The sequence below is a fragment of the Chionomys nivalis genome, chromosome 9 (genome assembly GCF_950005125.1).
Source record: "Chionomys nivalis chromosome 9, mChiNiv1.1, whole genome shotgun sequence".
Taxonomy (NCBI): domain Eukaryota; kingdom Metazoa; phylum Chordata; class Mammalia; order Rodentia; family Cricetidae; genus Chionomys; species Chionomys nivalis.
Window position 1 is genome coordinate 1,251,943 of NC_080094.1, and position 20,247 is coordinate 1,272,189.

The 20,247-nt window shown below is 44.6% G+C and overlaps 1 protein-coding gene across 4 annotated transcripts in view; it reads left to right on the top strand.

Moving 5' to 3' along the window:
* Positions 1–20,247, top strand: part of Dido1 (death inducer-obliterator 1) — a 54,992-nt gene that overhangs the window by 20,303 nt on the left and 14,442 nt on the right. For 2 of the 4 annotated variants that reach the window (XM_057781181.1, XM_057781182.1), the window contains exons 2-11: positions 1,656–1,841; positions 3,023–3,134; positions 3,855–4,686; positions 5,525–5,846; positions 8,633–8,845; positions 9,986–10,214; positions 18,075–18,504; positions 18,622–18,781; positions 19,863–19,979; positions 20,122–20,226. In XM_057781181.1, coding sequence (XP_057637164.1) covers positions 3,857–4,686; positions 5,525–5,846; positions 8,633–8,845; positions 9,986–10,214; positions 18,075–18,504; positions 18,622–18,781; positions 19,863–19,979; positions 20,122–20,226 — 2,406 coding nt within the window. In that variant the 5' untranslated portion in view covers positions 1,656–1,841; positions 3,023–3,134; positions 3,855–3,856. The remainder of the gene's footprint in view (positions 1–1,655; positions 1,842–3,022; positions 3,135–3,854; positions 4,687–5,524; positions 5,847–8,632; positions 8,846–9,985; positions 10,215–18,074; positions 18,505–18,621; positions 18,782–19,862; positions 19,980–20,121; positions 20,227–20,247) is intronic. The other 2 variants (XM_057781183.1, XM_057781184.1) reach the window with 1 other exon arrangement.

A 20,247-nucleotide genomic window follows, 5' to 3' on the forward strand; every position in this document is an offset into this window, starting at 1 on the left:
TATTCTAAATCTTAGAAACATGTTTCTTTTTTCATGTTAACCTGTACTTTTTACCCATATTGTGGATCCAGTCCATGCTTTGCGGACACCCTACCAATGAGCTACATTCTCCTTGATAAATTAACTTGTGTTTTGTCTGCAAGTATGTCAGTACACCACACATGTGCCTGTAGCCTGTGTAGGTCAGATAAGACTGTTGGATTTTCTGGGGATACTCTGGAACTGGAATTATGGATGTTGGGGGACCAAACCCAGGTCCTCTGCAAAAGCAACAAATGATCTTAGCAGCCATCCCTTTAATCCCTATAAGTGTTTTGTTTGTTGGTTGTTTTTTTTTTTTAAAAATATTTATTATGTATACAATGGTCTATCTGTGTGTATGCCGAAGGCCAGAAGAGGACACCAGACCTTATTACAGATGGTTGTGAGCCACCATGTGGTTGCTGGGAATTGAACTCAGGACCTTTGGAAGAGCAGGCAATGCTCTTAACCACTGAGCCATCTCTCCAGCCCCGGTTGGTTTGTTTTTTATGCTTTTCATTCCTAAGAAAATAGTTTCTGCTTCTTATTGTCTGTTTAGTTTTGGGGGTGCTATAAATCCAACCCATGTCCTGTGACCTGGTCCAGCCAGTAGTTTCTGAACTCTTGAAGTTGACTTTTTGTGGCTAGCTCTCCATGTGACAGAAACTATAATGACACCCTCTGGAGCTACATGGATTGAACATGAGGTCTAAAAGGTTATTGTCACTTTAAGGGTACATGGAATGTTTGCCCTTTGTCTTTAGTTACTAGGGAGACCACAGTTAGCTGGAAAGCAGTTGGAGCCAGGCAGAGAGAGGAGGTAAGAGGTGGGTTCTGCTCAGAATTGCTGGCTTTGGCCCTTATGATTTAAAAGACCTGTCTAGAAACAAAGACATCTGGAGAGGGTATTTAGATTATGATTATATGAAAGAGGAAAGGAGGGGGCTGGTTTTTGTTAGGGGCTGAGGGTGGAAGGTATTTTGCTTTTCTGAGATAGAGCCTGAGAACAGTGTCATTAGGACCTTACCAGGAAGACTGGGCAAAATCAAAATGATTATTTGTTTACTTATTTATTTTGGAATACACAGTCTCCTTGTATATTCCAGACTGGCCACAAACTCATGATCTTCTGTTTGCTTCAGCCTCTGTGTGCTGGGATTATAGATAGGTACCACCTTGCCTGGCTTTCAAATATACATAGATGCCCACATCACATTGATTTTTTTTTTTTTTTTAGCAAATATGAATTTAGTTCTCTAAATTGCTTAGATTTTAAATTAACTTCTACATTACTAAATTTTAAAGAGAAACAATTAACAAAATTTTTTTTTATTCAGGCTCATAACTTTTTTGTGTTTCTTCTCCGATGTTTCTCTGTGCTGGGTCTGCTTCATGATAGGTTCTTAATTGAATTCCAAAGCGGCTGATACCCTGAGCCTTCTTCTCACCTTGCCTTTGACTCTTGCCTGGATGGCCCCGTCTTTCAGAGTATACCAGTATCACTATTTCTCTGTTCTTCAGATATCTTTGTAGGTCACTCAGAATAGGTTAGGTAGAATTTGCTTTTTCTTGGTTGTTGGTGCGTGGTTTAGTCACTGTTGCTTAAGATCTGTAATATGTTTTCCCTCCTATAGGAGCTTGCCCGGGAAGCAGTCCACACTGTCCCTTTGGTTGTTGGAAGCTCCAGAATCTTCTCACTGATGGACTGAGGCTGACAGAGGTGTGGTGAGGCCTGGCTGTCTGCTGGACTTGGTTCCCAGGTTCGTTGTTATATGTAGGATTTTCAGCCAAAGATTTACAAGCTTTCAGTTTGGGGACGGGTAAGTGGCATTATTTGTATAAATAAAGGAGTATAATGTAGCATTTGTATGTATTTTTAATAATCTAAAGTACCAGATTTTAGACCCTTAACAGCAGCACAGCTGTGTTCAATGAATGGTCATTATTAAGAATTTTACTGTTTCTTTGTTTTCATTTTGACTATGTTATCAGTTTGTAAGCCTTAATAGTGTAGTTTCTGTTAAAGAAAAAAAAAAACAGTTTTGTAGAGAAAAAGTGGCCTTGTCTCTTGGGTTCTAGGCAGGAAGACGACTTAGAAAGGCAGGCTGGCCCCTAAACTGCACTCTGAGTAGAGATGCAGTGTTGCTTGAAATTAGGATGCAGCTGTCTTGCTTCAGCTTGTCTGGAGTGTGGCTCAGTGGTAAAATAGAAGAGCTTACTGTAAAAATGTTTTGTTGCCTAAATGGAAAGGACATACTTCTCTCCCCAAGATTTTGTAACTAGAATGAACAAGCCATTGCAGTAGATAGTTTGATACTTACTAGGCTGTGTATGTTTAGGGTTTTTTTTTCTACATTTAAAAATGTTTTATGTGTATAGACATTTTGTCTGTGTGCTGACTGTGCACCGTGTGTATGCAGTACCCACAGAGGCCAGAGGGACTGAGAGTAGAGTAAGTTATCTGCTCTCTGTGGGTACTGGGACCGAGTGGCCAGTGCTCTTAACTGCTGAGCATCTCTCCGGCCCTAGCTATGTGTATTTAAAAGGAATACACTAGGTAGGCTTGGTGGTGATGTCTTTAATTCCAGCAATGGGGAGGCAGAGGTGGGTGGATCTCTGAGTTCTAGGCCAGTCAGTTACGTGGTGAGACCCAGTCTCCAAAAGGATAAAGAAGGGAACACACCTCTGCCTTAGGAGGCCAGCCCCACCTCTGGGTGACATCAGTTTAATGCTATTGTTTCTGCTCTTGGTGTCCAGGTAAGGGCTTGGGGTTGGCACCTGACTTAGTTGACTTCTGGCTTTTACCATTTTTGGGAAGACACCTAAGGTGGCTAAAGAAGTGATTCTTCATTCAGCAGCTTCACATGACCTGAAGGCCAAGGTTACAGGGTGATAAAGATTAGTGCTAGGCAGCCTGTGACAGTTATCTACTAAACTGCTAGGAAGGAAAACATTATTTAGGGTACTGATAACTTTAAATTTTCTGTGTTTGCATTTTTAGGGTTTTCGTTTAATACCAGTCCTTTCCCTAAGATGGAGCATGTGATAAAATCATTCATCACTAGCATTTAAATGCTATTGAAGTTTGAACAGCTAGGAAAAGAATTCTCAAGGTATATACCTTTTCCAATTTTATCAATTTTAAACAAGAATAAAAATTTCATCTGTTAGAAAGAAAGTGAAAGACCTGAGTGTGTGGTGGTGCATGCTGTGATCCCAGCGCTTGGGATGCTAAGGCATGAGGGCTGCCACAAGTTTAAAGACCTTAGGGAGGGATGCACACATGGCGATGCTTGGGCAGTCAGTAATATACCTTAAAGTTTGTTGCTCGTATCAGTAGGTCAAGGATCTGGGCAGTAGTTGTTCTTAACTTGGTGTCCACAAGAGTTACTCCATGCTCTGTTGGCTACAGTGTTCAAGACACCACTGTCCCTCCCAGTCTAGGCCCTGCATGAGAATAAAAAAGTCAGGGCCAAAGCCCCAGTCAGACTGGGCCCAGAAGTGGCACACAGCATGAGCAGCCTGACTCTACACAGAAGGCTTGAGAATAGTCTGGCTCTGTTGGCCTCACTGGTTGAATGTGTTTTCATGCTGCTTGGACTGCCCTTCGTTGTTAGTTTTCTACCCAGTTTGTTTATGTTCACTCTTCGACATTTGCTGCATAACTTAGAATCTCTTTATAAGTTACTTCACGTCGTCTCATACACACCATGGGAAACAGTGATCAGAGCAGTTCTGCTCCTCTAGAAAATGCCTTAGCTTGCCATCCAGGACTACATGGTGTGGTGGCTTGGTAGTCTGCTGGTCACGGTGTAATTGCCTTTTATCATTAGGTATGGATGATAAAGGGCACCTGAGCAATGAGGAAGCACCCAAGGCTATCAAACCCACCAGTAAAGAGTTCAGGAAAACCTGGGGGTTTCGAAGAACCACGATTGCCAAACGTGAGGGTGCAGGAGACACCGAGGTGGACCCCAGTGAGCAGCCACCACAACAGCATAGCCTCTCCCTGCGCCGCAGTGGACGGCAGCCAAAGCGCACCGAGAGAGTAGAAGAGTTCCTAACCACAGTTCGCCGCCGAGGGAGAAAGACTGTGCCAGTCTCCCTGGAGGATTCTAGTGAACCCACATCCTCCACAGTCACTGATGTGGAAACAGCCTCAGAGGGGAGTGTGGAGAGTAGTTCTGAGATCAGAAGTGGCCCTGCACCGGGCTCCTCAGGAAAAGAACATCCTGACTCTTCTGAAAAGGCAAAAGGAGGTGATGAGGAAGAAGACACCTCTGACAGTGACAGCGATGGCCTAACTTTGAAGGAACTTCAGAACCGCCTTCGAAGGAAGCGAGAACAAGAACCCGTGGAGAGGCCCCTGAGAGGCGCTCAGAATCGCCTAAGGAAGAAACGCCGAGAGGAGGACCCTGCTGAAACTGGGAGTGCCCTAGCGGGCAGTGCTGATGAGAACGCACCTCTCTGTAAGCAGGAGCCTGAGGCTAGTCAGGGACCAGTGTCCCAGTCAGAGAAAGATGACAGAGAAAATCAGTCAGAGGGGAAAGCAACTCAGGGAAGTAAAGAGGAAGGCCCCAGGGATGCGGGCAAACCAAAGCCTGAGTGTGAGGTTTACGACCCCAATGCCCTGTACTGCATCTGCCGCCAGCCTCACAACAACAGGTAGGTGGAGGGAGGGAGGCCTGTGCCCATTTTAAGAAAGAGCCAAGGGATGGAGACAGCGAGAGGACTCCCATTGCTTTGATGCCAAAGAGCTTAAAGCTGGGCTTGCCAGGCAGTGGTTTATTGAAAAAGGATGAATGAGTCCTGTGAAAAAAGAGACAAACGGAGTGGATCCATGTGGACTACCTAGAGCCACCCTTTCCACTGTGGCAGACACAGTCAAAGTGTCCAGCATGAGACAAGCCATGTGCAGCCAGTGGACACTAGATAGGTGAGAGCCAGCTGTTGTTGCAAAGATCCTATGGGAGAGTGTTACTCAGGACATGACTGCACCCAGTGTGGTCCTTTGCTTGAGTTGGCTGCCAGGTGGTGATGGGCATCCTTGTGAGGTTATTAGGGGATGAAGTTGTTGCTCCTGCTGCGTAGAGATGCTCTGAAGCCTCTAGTTCACTCTTAAAGTGGTCCGGCCAAAAGATGAAGAGCTAAGGAGTAGCGCAATGGGTAGAAGCTCTGGGTTTGATCCCCAGTGCCTCATAAAGTGGTATGGTGGCATATACCTGTAATCTCAGCTTTCAGTAGAGGAAGGAAGATCAAAAACTCAAGATCATCCTTGGCTACCTAGGGAGTTTGAAACACAAGAAACCTTGTCTCAAAAAATAAATAAGTAAATAGAAAAAAATATGAATCAGATTTGGAACACTGGTAACAGAAGGAAGGGGCACATGGATGTTTTAGTTCTGATATCACGTTTTTCTTATTTGCATGTTTTTATAATAGAATATTAAAAGTTTGACTTGGTAATATGTTAGACAGTGACCACATAATCTTCCAATTTCAGGTTTATGATCTGCTGTGATCGATGTGAGGAGTGGTTCCATGGTGACTGTGTGGGTATTTCTGAGGCCCGAGGGCGACTCCTGGAGAGGAATGGGGAAGACTACATCTGCCCAAATTGCACCATTTTGCAGGTGCAGGATGAGACAAGTGCCAGTGCCACTGATGAGCAGGACACTGGGTGCAGACCTCTAGGTGCTGACGGCACAGACTGTACAAGTATAGGGATAGTAGAACAGAAGTCTGGTGAAGACCAGGGGATAAAGGGTAGAATTGAAAAGGCGGCAAACCCCAGCGGCAAGAAAAAACTCAAGATATTCCAGCCTGTAAGTATCTATCTGTCTGCTATGACAAGCACAAATGTCAGACTCACTGCTGGTGAAAACACCAAGACTAGGAAGGTGTTCCTTTGCAAGTGGTTAGGTTTTTGAGGGGGCATCTTGCTACTGCTTCCGTCTTAACTCAGCTCACGTGTGTCTGTGTCACTCTGGTTGGCCTCCAGTTTGTGACCCCTCTGCCTTAGCCTACTTAGTACTAGGAGTACAGATATGTACCACCAACACCATACTCGAATGGTCCCTTAAAGGAAAAAAAAAATTTTCTCCGTGCTGCTGTTGACTAAGGTTGTGTGTGTGGGGGGGGGGGGGGGGGGATTAGCCTTTTTACATGTTGTTGGTGTTCCATGTTTTGAGTGCTGGCAGAATCGTTGAGAGAAAGGTAACTTGTATTCTCCTCTTACCATCTTTTTTTTTTCCTCTTATCATCTTGACCTGAGTTGTTACAGGCCTTTACTCATTGGGTTGTTTCTCTGCCTGCCCAGTGTTTGCTCATTCTTCCTTCTTGATCCATATTATCTCATGGAACCATGATGTGCACATTTCCCGTGAACTGAGACTGGCAGGCCATCCCTAGTCGGTGTAGAGTCTAGAATGTCACCGCCCTAGCATGCAAGGCCAAAGAGGGATGGCTGCGTGAAGTTGTGCTGTTGGCACCGTTTACTTGGAGTTATCGGTTTGATGTTTTTATTGCCAGTATATTAGACATGGCCTGGATTTTATTCTGTGTAAACTTAGATCTGGTAGAAGAAAAGCAAATATTTAAACTGAAGACTGACATTTTGCCTGGCTCTGTGTAAGGGACATGCTACTGTGTCCTTAGCTTTTCCATCAACAGAATAGTAGAAATTGTAGCAGAGACGTCACATGTGCTGTTGCTATGTGTGATTTCTGCTGCTGAGTAATAGACTTTGCTTAAAATTCCACCCTGGTATCCATGAGTCAGGTCTTGGTACAGAGCCCTGACCCCCAAGGGGAACAAGAGTGTCCCTTCCCAAGGCTTCATCTTGGCTGGAGGATGTGGTCTCATTAGAAGATAGCTAGAGATGACCCACTCTGAAGGTCTCTCAGCTGTCAGTCTTACGTCCCATCCGGTCTTTCTGATATACTTCAAACTAAATGGTCACTAATTATCCAAAATGAATGTTTGTGTATCCTGAGTGTTACCACCACTCAAAAAAAGGCTGCCTTTCTTCAAAACCCACTGGATTTCTTCTCTTTTAGGGAAAGGCACATTTTCTCTTTAAGAATTTTCACCTGAGGGCTTGGTGTGTTAGAGTCCATGCTCTGGAGGCAGTGTGAGTTCAAGGCTAACCTGGTCTATACAGTGAGTTCCAGGCCAGGCAAGAAAGACTACATTAGGAGACCTTTTTCTTTCTTCTGGGGGCCTGGAGAGGTAACTCATTGACTAAAAACATTAGTTGCTCTTCCAGAGGATCTGGGTTCAGTTCATAGCACCCACATGATGTCTCCCTGCCATCTCAAGTAACTCAGGCATCAGGGAATTGAATGCCCACTTCTGACTTCGGTGGCAAAACACCCATGCTCATAAAGGAGTTTTTACCTGGGCCTCTGGGGTGGCTCATTGAGTAAAGGCGCCTGTCACAAAACTAATGACCTGAATTAGATCTTCAGATCCCACGTGATAAAAGGAGGGAGCTGACTCTAACTGTACACGTGTGTGCACCTCTACACACAAACGCACAAAATGTAAGCATTTTAAGGACATAATTTGTGCCTCATTAAATAGACATTTTGATCTTTTTTTATAATGTTTTATTTTAAGGTATTTGTCGGGAGGGGGTAATGTATACAGTGCCCTCAGAGGTCAGAAGTCTAAGTTACAGGTGGTGAGCTGCCTGACATGATCTTCTGTAAAAACATTCTAGGCCATATTTCCAGCCCCGTTCTAACTCTAGTTATCATTTGGGACCTGCACATGTTTTCTGTAGGAGGCATGTTGATCTGAAGCTCCCATGTATACAGAGTTTGTCGGGACAGTTAAGGGGGAAATGGGTTTGTGTAGTACACATAAACAAAGACGGGGTCTTACTATGTAGCCTGCGCTGGCCTAGAATTTGAGAATCTGCTGCCTTCCTTTTCCAAGTACTAGAATTATATTAAAGATGTCACCATGCATAGCTTACGAAGAAAAAAATGTTTTATTCATATCAAAAATATTGTTAGAGGGGCTGGAGAAGTGGCTCAGAGGTTAAGAGCATTGCCTGTTCTTCCAAAGGTCCTGAGTTCAATTCCCAGCAACCACATGATGGCTCACAACCATCTATAATGAGGTCTGGTGCCCTCTTCTGGCCTTCAGGCATACACACAGAATATTGTATACATAACAAACAAACAAATAAATAAATAAATATTAAAAAATATTGTTAGAGCCAGTCATAGTGGTATAGACTTTGTTGTGCCTTTCTGTAATGAGGTCTGGTGCCCTCTTCTGGCCTTCAGGCATACACACAGAATATTGCACACATAATAAATAAATAAATAATATTAAAAAAATATTGTTAGAGCCAGTCATAGTGATATAGACTTTGTTGTGCCTTTAGTCCTAGCACTGGGAGGCATAAGCAGGTAGCTCCCTGAGTTCTGGGCCAACCAGAGTTAGTGAGACATCCTCTCAAGAAAAGAAAAGAAAAAGAAAAAAAACACTGCTAGTGTCTTGATCACAGTAGCCATCAATGCCATCAATAGAGCTGTCACAGTGCTCAATACTAGTGTTGGCGTGTATATTGTCTGAAGTCACCTGTTTCATTCTGCAGGTCGTAGAGGCTCCTGGTGCTGCTAAGTGCATTGGCCCTGGATGTTCCAGTGTAGCACAGCCTGACTCAGTGTACTGCAGTAATGATTGCATTCTCAAACATGCTGCAGCTACTATGAAATTTCTAAGTTCAGGTAAAGAACAAAAACCAAAACCCAAGGAGAAGGTCAAGATGAAGCCAGAAAAGTTCAATCTTCCAAAATGCAGTGTTCAGGTAAGCTGACAAAAGTTACCTTCAGGACAATTGAAACAGAAAGTGTTTGAAAGTACTCTTTATAGATTTGTTGGTGTTTTCATGAGGAGTGTAGGGAGCAACAGATGTCAACAAAATCTAGATCACATTTTTCTTATCTCCTATCTTCCCCATTTGCTGAGGACATGAATATAGTAAAACGAGCATGTGGCTGTTGTTTTTTTGTTTTGTTTTTCAAGCCAGGGTCTCACTGTGTATCCTTGACTGTCCTGGAACTAGTTCTGTAGACCAGGCTGGCCTCAAACTCACAGAGATCCTCCTGCTTCTGCCTACTGAGTGCTTGGGACTAAAGGCGTGTACCACTGCTGCCTGGCCAGTCCTAGGATTTCTACATATCCAATGGGGAGAGTGTTTCTTTTGTTTTAAAGGCAGTTCTGTAGCCAGGCAGGCCTTGAACTTGGTTTTCTTTCCTTAGCCCCCGACTCAGCTGGGATTACAGTCCTGTGTCATCAAGCCTGACTAGGTTTTTTTGGTTTGGTTTGTTTTTCAAGGCTGTCATCTTGGATCTTTGAACTCCCAGAAAAGTAGTTGCTTTATACAGTGTGGGGGGCAATAGTGCAGAGCACTGGAGTCTGGCCACAGGGAATGCCAGTGCCATCTCTTCTCTACACGTCCTCATGCCCACGTGCAGGCCCTTTTCAATTTGTTTTTAGCTTATTTTGCTGTTTTGCCGAGAGGGGTTCATGCCTCCTCTGGGTCAGGAACCACGGCACTACCCAGATGTTGAATGGGAGTGCTGAGGGTTATTGGGTGTGGAGACACATCCATATGGAATCACAGGATTCTAGGGTCTGCTTCAGCTTGGGTGAAGGGTCTTCAGGTGCCAAAATAAAAATAAAAAGCAGCAGCCGGGCGGTGGTGGCGCACGCCTTTAATCCCAGCACTCGGGAGGCAGAGGCAGGCAGATCTCTGGGAGTTCGAGGCCAGCCTGGTCTACAAGAACTAGTTCCGGGACAGGCACCAAAGCTACAGAGAAACCCTGTCTCGAAAAAAAACAAAAAAAAACAACAACAAAAAAAAAAGCATCATGTCTCTTAATTGGTCACTGAAGCAGAGGTGTCAGTTCAGACCTTCATAATTGGGATTTCACTGATTATCCAGGTGGGGATTAAAATCTCTTCTGTGCACAAGAGACTAGCTTCAGAAAAAAAAGAAAACCCAGTGAAGAAAGTGATGGTGACTCCTAGGAGTGAAGCTTCAGGGAAGGAGATAACCTGCGAAAGCACCACCCCATCCTGGGCGAGTGACCACAACTACAATGCTGTGAAGCCCGAGAAGCCTGAGAAGCTTGAGAAGCCCACTGCACTCTCACCCACCCTATTGAGTAAATGTACGTATCACCCGAAGGCTGGCTTCACAGGCCCCTCCCATCGTCTGGATGGCTGCTTGGGGCTGTCTAGGAATGGAATCATGGGTAAACTGGTAGCTAGCTGCTCATGGCCAGCCAGAAACAAATGCCAGTTTGCCTCTGGACCCCAGGTATTCCTGTCTAGCCTGTGGAGCTTCTCTGGGTGTTTCCTAAAGAGCTGTGTAGGTCTCACATTGGAGGCAATTCCTCATTTCAGTTTCAGGTTTTGGTAAGTATTTTCACTGCTCTCAAGATGGGACTACATCAGTACACTTTTCAGATTTCAGGCTCAGTGCTGTGCAGACACCAATGTCTCCCAGAACGGCTCTGCACAATCTGCACATTACCTATTTTCTGCACACGTAGGCATCATTGCTTGTCTATAGCAAAAACTTTTTTTTTTCCAGGAGCTAGGACATTTGAAAGGACAGGTAGATAATTTGCTTATGTCTGTTTCACACACTACATACCTACATGACAAACAGGTTCACGGTTTGAAGGTCATTCATCATTGCTGCTCAGACCCTAATGTGAGCAATTATGTTGACCTTTATACTGAGGTAGTGTCCTCATCAAAGGGAGAATTGTGGGTAGTGGCTTCCAGGTTCCTTTTAGATGTTTAGATTAGTAGTCTGCCCCAAGATTTCAAATACTTGTAATGGCAATAGTTTGAGTAAATTTTTGGAAACCGTGGATTAGATCACAGAATTTGAAGTCATTCTTGGTTCATAGCCCCCTGCTCTACAAGGTACACTGTCTGTGCAATGGTTTCAAGTGAGTTCTCAGTTCTGTTCTTGATAGTGTTTGTTCCATCTTTGCCCACCCTCAGCCCAAGATAGGGGCTCTTATAGCCCAGGCTAGCCGTAAATTTGTTGTGAAGCTGAGGATGACTTTGAACTTGTGATCTTCCTGCCTCCACCTGTAAAGAGTGTTGGAATATACAGGCATGCACCTGATTTATGTTCTGGGGCGTGAACTTGGGGCATATTAGTGAAGCAGTCTATCAGCTGAGCCACATTCCTAGCCCATGATCTTCCTGTATTCACTTCCTGAGTGCTGGGATTACAGGCATGTGGTGCTGGGGGTCAAACCCAGGACTTCATGCATGACTAGGTAAGTGCTACTGACCAGTCTGTACCCTAACCCATTAGTGCATTTATAACCTTTAAAAAGTATCACACTCTGAATTTCACATGTATAAACGTGCTACATTTCTTATTAGTCCTTTAGCAAGTTCACTAAGGGAGGGACCTCTTGCAGGTAGGTTCACAAAATGAGAATGCAGCTTTGCATGGAGTTGTGGGTCCAGAGTTGAGATGAGAATGTTGAGTCTAGGTTGCAGAGTGAAAACCAGTCTCTAGGGCAAGGAGGAGGAAAAGGAATGTGAAAGATCCAAGAACAGGAGTACATTGGTGTACCCCACTGTTTTATGGCAGCCCCTGTGCACTTCAGGCAATCAAGTAGTGAGTTTTTAATGTTTGCAGAGGACATGTCTAGTCTCAGGTGTTGAGTTACAGCATCTCTACAGCAGCAGCATGGTGAGCCAATGAGTAGTAGACTTAGAGCCAAGCACCCCTTTCAGACAGGGAAAGGCCCGCCACCTATAGGGCTCACGTGCTTCTTAAGTGTCTGTCAACCTAACAATAAAGGACAGAAACCTGGGGCCTGAAGAGTGATAACAACTCGGTTCACCTTTATTGTGTGCCCGGAATGGGAAAGCTGCTCTTGAAATTCTGGCAGGGTCTCACTTTAGAAGCAATTAAACCTCTAGTTTCAGTTTCAGACCCTGGTAAGTATATTGCCTGTGTGACATAATAGAAGCTCCTGTGTCCTGGAGAGAGAGGATATTGGTGAGGAAGATGGAGAATAGTGGACCTAAGATCAGAGTGCTGTCTTCTGTTTCCCTTCCGCAACATTGGGAGAGATGGAAGGCTTCCCAGGGGTCGACAAGGTGACCAGTTTATTTTTGTTTTGAGACAGGGTTTCTTTATGTAGCCTTGGCTGTCCTGGAACTTAGTCTGTACACCAGGCTGGCCTCGAACTCAAGAAATCCACCTGCCTCTCCCAAGTGCTGGGACTAAAGGTGTGCACCACCACTGCCCGGCTGGTTATCAGTTTCTGTTCTCAGGTTCTTCTCTGTCCTGTCTCGCCTTGTCTTCCACATTGGCTCTTTAGTAGAGCTGATAGGCTCCAGGTGCAGGAAAGTGGGACAAGTTAACAACCGATTACTCTTCCAACAAACCAGCATCTCAAAGTTGACCGGCATTCAAAATACAGCATGCATTAGGGACATGTTTCTGAACCAGTTGCCTGTTTTTTTTCCCTCCTGTATTCCACAAATATTATCTTCCAAACATTAAGAGAAGAGTGGTGTCATCAGTGAGGAGCAATGTCCCTTCTGCCTCTTGCTGTCAAACAGGGCCTGGCCCCTTTGACCCCTCTTGCCCTGCCTGCACAGTGGTAAGGCACCGTCACACATTCCGCAACTGTCTCAAGGACTCTGGCCCTGTCTCCCACTGCCTGTGTGCAGAACACATGAGGGAATGGGGAGGGATTGCGGGGGTGGGGTACAAAGTGAAACCAGTGCTGGGAACACATCCTCCAATCTGCTGAATGGATGCTCACCATGTTCACTGACTGAGAAGACTGCATGGCAGAGCCGAGCCCTGCTGCTGCCGCCCTCTAGGTGGATGCAGGCAGGCAGCATGCTGCCCTGCACAGGAAGCCACTCCTCCACGTGCAGGTGATTCCATTTCACGCACAGTTGTTCCTCTAATTTTTTTCTAGGATATCTGTACGATTATAGAAACAGTTGTCATTTTTTAAAATACCTAAAGATCCTGATATTGCTATTACCCTTCTTTGTTTCCTTCTGTTTCTTATTTTCACTGACACCTCCCATTGTCAGGGGAGGGAAGTGGGCTAAACACTTGCCTAAAATATTCTTGGTTTATTAGTTTTGAAACAGAATTTGGCATTTATACTTATGCACAATTAATATTTTGGATTCATTAAATGGCTCATCAAGTGACTTAAAACACTGGGTGTTTGAATAGGTCTTGACATGACAACACTGCATCTGGCTTGGGGGGGGGGTAATAGAAAACCCCAGCTGCCTATAAACCCACATCTTGGGGATTGACTGCATCCTATCCATGCGGAAACATTTTTTTTGTTGACGCCTGCATCCATCACAGGCAACTAGGTAGGGGAGTGGATGGAGCAGGGAGAAGTAGGTTTTTACCAGGTTGTCTCAAGGTGTGGGCTCCAGAAGCACATGTGATAGGATCATGAAGGACTAATTCTCTAGTATATGGAGGGAACTGGAAACCTAAGGGTGGACCTGTGTTTTATCAGCTGTATGAGCCGTTTATTTGTTTCCTCCAGAGTTGTTAGTGGCAATAAAATGGGGATTAGGGGGGCAGCTTTCACATCTAAAAGCCCCTCCCAAAACAAAATTCGTACCAAGGGGGTTAAACTTGGCAGCCATTTTATAATATACAGAGAGCAGAAACTTACTAGGTTGTCAGTTAAATTCTTTTGGTATTTTAAATCATTTTACTTTGTATAAACCTTTTAAAAGCCTACTATTAAAAATTGGATCATAGCACTAACCTGAACCTGCCAAATGAGCCCCTAAGAATACCACGTCTGTCCTGTAACTGTCCCTGTGTGTGTCCTTCACCTCTCTGAATTACCTTCCTGTGGATCCCAGGGGTAACATTCCAAGAAAATCCTTTTGATTGCATTGCTGCTGTCAAGAGTACAAAGGTCACCTCTGAAGAAGCCTGCCACGACTCATCATTAGTATATTATTAGTCTGTATAGAGTGGTAAAATGCTTTTGCTACACACCGACATGCACGTGGTTGCTATGTTAGGGTCCAAAAGTTAGAGAGTAAACGTGAAAGATGAGATTCTTTGCTGCTTTAATGAGGGTTTGGGCAACATTGATTTGCCACAAACCTGGACGAGTTCGGCAAGAACCTAAGGTAATGTTGCATTCTCTTCACCTGGTTCTCAGCTGCGCCTCCAGCTTTGGACCTTTAAGGTGTAGAGGGTCCAAGGAAGGCGCATGGACTATTTTTAACATGTTCCTGTCTTACTGGATTCAGTAAACAATAGGTACAAAGAAATAATGGTTAAAATGGACTTTATTGAAGTCATCTGTGCCTGTGTTTAGAGAAATCTGAGAAACAGCAGCTCAGTTTCCACATAGCTGCACAAGACAACACCTACATGGCCTTCAACTGCATTCCAGTGACTTAATGTATAACATTACCAAGCCAATGTGATTTAAGTTAAAATTTTCAAGATACTAAGTGAAATGATTAAGATAATTTGCAAGTTTCTTAGACTTGATCTCTGCATTACGATGGAAGTTAAATACTGGACATCAGTAAGAAATAAAAAATTTGGTTTTCATTCCCCCGAACATAGCAGCTGGATGTGGACCTCTACAGGGTCATTGTAGTCACAGTGGGCATCCAAGGAGCATCTCTGACGTAGCCTGTGTTGCTTTTGTCCAGATCTTATATAAAAGTACCTGCTTTTAAAAAGATTGTTTTTGAGATGGTTTCAATACCCCTGGTCACCTCTCCCTCGGTCCTGCCTTGGCCTCTATAAAGGGTGTTAATTTGAAGATACTTCAACATGTTTAGGGAGCAACAGCAGAAACATTTCCACTTGCTACTGCCATCTCGCCGGGAAGAGGTGCAATGACACAATGGAAAATCCACAGCTAAGGAGCAGAATTCAACTTGGTGCTGCTTATGGTCATTCCGCAAAGCAGTTCTCTTAAGGTGCTGGAGGTGAAATACCTGCATGTGGACAAGCTTAGCAGCCTCCTGCAAGGACAGTCACCAGACAGGGTGTCTGGGGGGTGGTTGGCACTCTGTAGATTTGACACACCGTCCCTGTGTGTGAACCCTGTTAGGCTTCAACATGCAGTTCCACGGTTCTGCCTGGTGAGGACATAAGCCCGGAGTTTGTCCCCCAATTCCTTTCTTCTTACCTCCACTGTGGGTCACTACTGCCATCTGGTGGCCAGCAGTGCTATAGCCTTGCTAATGAACCCATGGTGTGATGAGAGTAATTCAGCTGTTGTGAGCCTGTGCAGAGCATCTAGCTGTACTCCATCAAACTTGAAACAACTGAGTTTCCACTACAAAGAACTGGCCTTAGCAGCGGTTCCCCTAAGATAGTGGTCAACAACAGCACTGGAAACAACTTTCTTCCTGCTACTCAGTGTTACTCAGTGCCTTCTTACCCCACAAGAGGGCAGAGAAGGATGTTAGAATGTCTCAGCTAGCGGGATAGGCATGTGAATGGGAACTCAGCACCAGGTATGGCTCTTTGCTGGCCAGCAGGGAAAGCACACAGAAGTTGTAACAGCCACTTTTTATACAGTATATAGCTAAAAGTGAGTCTGGGGCTGAGGAAGTGACTTGATTAAGACACTTCCCCAGGAGTTGGGGAAGGGAATGGAACAAGGATTTAGAAATTTATTGCTCTACTCAAAAATGAAAGTGAATCTCTGCTGCTGGCATTGTAGCACTTGCTCTAAATCAGCGTCACTGCATTTTCTGTCTCTAGAGGCTAGAGGAGCATGTCAGTCCCCTGAGCAGTGGCAGAGCATGACTGTTGCCACGTTTGACCCCCTCCGAAAGTGTCAAGATGCTGGTTGGCAGATGACTAGTGACACCCATTGTTTGTGCGACATATTTGCCAATCTATAATTATATAACATGACCTTTTACACACTGCTGGAAGTATCACTAAAGGGTCTTGACTTTTTGACCTTAAATGGGCAAAAACAACTGGACCTGTAAGTCTGCAGTGATGGTTAGTGATGAGTGACATTTAGGTATTCCTGCTCCTAGGTCACCAAGTGTGTCCTGGAAGTATTAGAAATAGCTAGAATGCAGTCAGACCAAGAGAGATTGGATCTGTGGCTTTGAGGTTCACATTTGTAACCAGAAGCAAGAAAATCCTATCAGGTGTTCCAGACTGGAGAGGCTTTGTTGAGCTGGCAGTGCCTTTTACAGAGGGGAAGACAGCTGGCTTTAGGCCCTGCTTTTGTTACCACTTCACTGTTGTAGTCTTAGATGGCTGGCAATCTAGTACACGTTTATTATACCCCTGCCCAGTGTCAGTGCCTTATGTAGCTCTTGGTCCTTACTGTTCTCAAAGGAATCTGCACTTTTTATATTTTCCTCCATGCAACCCAGCAGCCAGACATGCAGGTGAATTGCTGAACCCCCTGGAGCTGAGAGTTAGAAATAAGACATCCACTGCAGAGTCCTTGGACTTTGACCTTGATCTATGGGAAACTTGGCTAAGAATGTGCTCTCTTCTAATAAACCAATTGTCTTACACACTATTATAAAAACAGGTTCTTGACAAAAAAAAAATAGTAAATTCCTTTGTTGAGAGTATGCTCCTAATTTCTATTTTGTACAGATCTGCCTCTGGATATTTTCTGTCCTCATCCAGAAAAATGCAGTTTTGGTAGATGTGACTTCACTCTGCAAAGCCCCTAAAGTGCTTTAAGGCTGGGGTTTGGTGTCATCCTGAGAACACTTGCAACAAAGGGCCATTGGGGTGAAATTGGAAGGGTTTCAGATGAAATGCAAGACTTGAGTCTTCTAGGTTTTTTAGTGCCGCTTTGTAATTGGCCATATGACAGTGGTACAGGCTACCACGATAGGGTGGTAGCCAGGTCTGGCAGGGTTTGGTGGGGCCCTTAGAACCTAGAATAGTTTGTTGAAATGAGCTTTCCTTGTATATGGGGTCCCCACTCTTCCTGAGCTCTCTGGGCTTCCTGGGAACAGAAGGTGGGAAGTAATCACCTATGATCTTGAAATCATGCTTCAGGAATAGTTGGAACTGCCTGTGTATTGTGGGTTTTGCCAGCACACACTGTTTAGATTGCCTGTCTAAATGAGCCATCTCATAGTTCCTTGCCTGACAAGACGGCAGCCCTGAGCCACGTGTTCACAGGCGTTTCTTTGCCTTTTCGACCCCTTGTGCCACTGGTCATCGTGTTGGACAAACACCAGGTTGTCATTTTACCATGCTGACTGAATTGAGGAGAGGGGGTTGGAGGTTTGGCATCTGATGTTCATTGCTTCCTTCTCTCAAGAAAAGGAGTCAGTTCTGATTTCATTTCATGTGACCTCTGTGCAGGCATGTAGGTGAAATGCTATATACCCTGGGAGCTGAGAGTTGTTAGGAGTCTTCTGTTTTGATATCTGACTTGTGGCGTGAAAATAGGTTGACTGATCTTCCCTGTATTGTAGACGTCACCGGTCTGTATTTTTATCAATTGTGTCTCCAGGGGACTCCTGCAGAGGGATGATGAAGTAATGTGTGTTCCCTGTGCTAAAGGAAGGTGTCAGTCTCCAGGGCACTAAGGGGTGACTGTTTGTGGGTGAGAGTTTGTCTGATATGCCTCTTGAGATTTTTTTTAATTCATGTTTATACAAAAATACCTTGACTTGCTAATAAAAATTATCTTGTAAATCTGCTCTATTTTGATGGGAAGCCTTTACTTTAGTTTTAGAACTTAGCTAGTTTGATTAATTGGAGCCTTTGATAATTGACTTGTTTAAGTAAAAGGTTTAATGTAATGAGACACTAAAGCCTTTTCTTTCTAAATAATAATCACCACCATGAAATACTGTGGGAAATCTTTCTGAATTTCAAGATTTTAAAACCTTATCTGCAAATATGTCTGACTAATGCCTAGGTTGCAGTGGCTCTTTTCAGGGTGGCCGTGATACAATGTCGACCTGGTTTGTATGTGTTGCCCGTGTCTTACTCTCTGCATTCTGCCTTCCAGCCATGAAGGACGACAGAAGGATGGAGGACAGAACGGTGGCAGCAGCTGCAGCCCCGAAAAAGACAGTTCCTCCAGGTTCCTTGATGGGCAGACAGACTTCACCTAGAAATCCTGTTCCAAAGAAGCTTCCTCCTTATGCTAACATGGCAGGAGCCAAACCAGCCATTAAGAAGCTGCCCTCAGGCTTCAAGGGTACCATCCCCAAGAGGCCATGGCCCTCGGCCACCCCTTCAGGCACTTCTTCCAGGCAGGGAGGACCAACACCTGTGACAGCTGCTTCCAAAAAGTTGCCTGGCGCTGCTGCTGTGATGGGAGTGATGAGGAAGCCAGTGGCTGCCAATGTCTCTGCGGCCTCTCCAGCCCCGGCACAGCCCAATTCACAAATTCGGCAGAACATAAGGCGCTCCTTGAAAGAGATTTTGTGGAAAAGGTGGGCTGTTGTACATGTCATACCTTTTGCAGAGAAAGCATTGGTGATAGTATTCTGGATTTCCCCACTAGGCAAGTGCCCCCCGATTTATATAATCCCTCTTTTCATTCTATTCAGAGTCAATGACAGCGATGACTTAATAATGACAGAAAATGAAGTAGGAAAAATTGCCCTCCACATTGAGAAGGAGATGTTTAACTTGTTCCAGGTTACTGATAATCGCTATAAGAGCAAATATCGCAGCATCATGTTCAACCTTAAGGATCCTAAGAATCAGGTCTGTGTGCCCCCAACTAGATGTTGGGACTTTTTGACCCAGAATAGAGCCCTGCCTTCTTTTCTCTTAGCTTCACGGTGGCATACCAAATCACATTTGGAGCATCCTTTCCGTCTTTGTGGGTCATCTTCTCTGCTAGAACAGATTTTATAACTCCTCACCTTCCATTTTACTAGGTTAGCCTAAATTGCTGCAAAAATCACATGCCCACTGCCCTAAGATTAAAAGTTTTTCATCCCAATTTTCAGGGATATCTGGTGGACCTTGTTTGGTTTGGTTTGATTGTTTTGGGACAAGGTCTCACTGTAGCTTTGGCTGCCCTGGGTCTTGCTTTGTTTGGCTAGCCTCAAACTCTAAAGAGATCCACTTGTTTCTGCCTAGCAGGTGTTGGGATTAAAGGTTCAAGCAACTTTTTTTGCCTTACCCTCTCTTCCTCAGTCACATGATACGTGGCACCCTGCAGTTCTCAATGATGCCTCTCCTTTCTACTGCTGGGATTGTTTATAGTGTTCTCTAGACTCTGAGCACGCACAATTCTGAGTTCTAGGACCAGAATCAAGTGTCTTGGCTGCATTGCATGCTCCGCAATCCCATGGTAGAAGTGATAACATATTTCTGCCTTTATTTCTAACTATTTTTTGCGGGGCAAACAGTCTCACTGTGTAGCTCTGGCTGGCCTCAAGCTCAGATCCCAGTGCTGGCATTAAAGGCATGTACTATCTGGCCTTCTAACTACTGTTTTTGAGGCAGTCTTGTGCTTCTTCCCAGGTGTGTATCACCTCTACTGGCTTCCAACTTTTTAAACTGGATTTCAAGTTGTGTACGTGATTTGTGATCCTGAGAAGGCATAGACTCTGCAGATGATCTTGAAGCCGGCTCTCAGTTGTACTGTTGCCTGTTTCATAGTGGGTGGAGGGTGCGCTTCTGCAGGGTGTCTGGTAAAAGTTGTTGGAGCACTCAGGGTCCGTCCCTCTGATCTCCCCTGTGCTGCTTTATTTCTTCATACTGACCCAGAGTAAAGATAACACTAAAGACTTAGGGGTGAGGAAATGAAAGGGGCTTTTTTTTTTTTTTCCATTAGGGGCTTTTCCATCGAGTTCTTAGAGAAGAAATCTCCTTGGCAAAACTTGTCAGAATGAAACCTGAAGAACTTGTATCTAAAGAACTCTCCATGTGGACAGAGAAGCCTACAAAATCTGTGAGTGCTGAGGAGGGTGACTGCCTGAGGCCCTGGAGGTTTCATTTTTCTAGAGTCAATTAAGCTATTTATAGGATGGATGAATATTCTTTGTACCTAGAACCCAAAGCTGAAGCCTTCATATCTATCCTTCTCATTGTAGGTAATGGAGTCCAGGACTAAGTTGCTTAATGAAAGCAAGAAGAACACTGCTAAGCCAGAAACTATTCCTGACATGGAAGATTCTCCACCAGTGTCAGATTCAGAAGTGAGCATTTGGGGTGTCCAG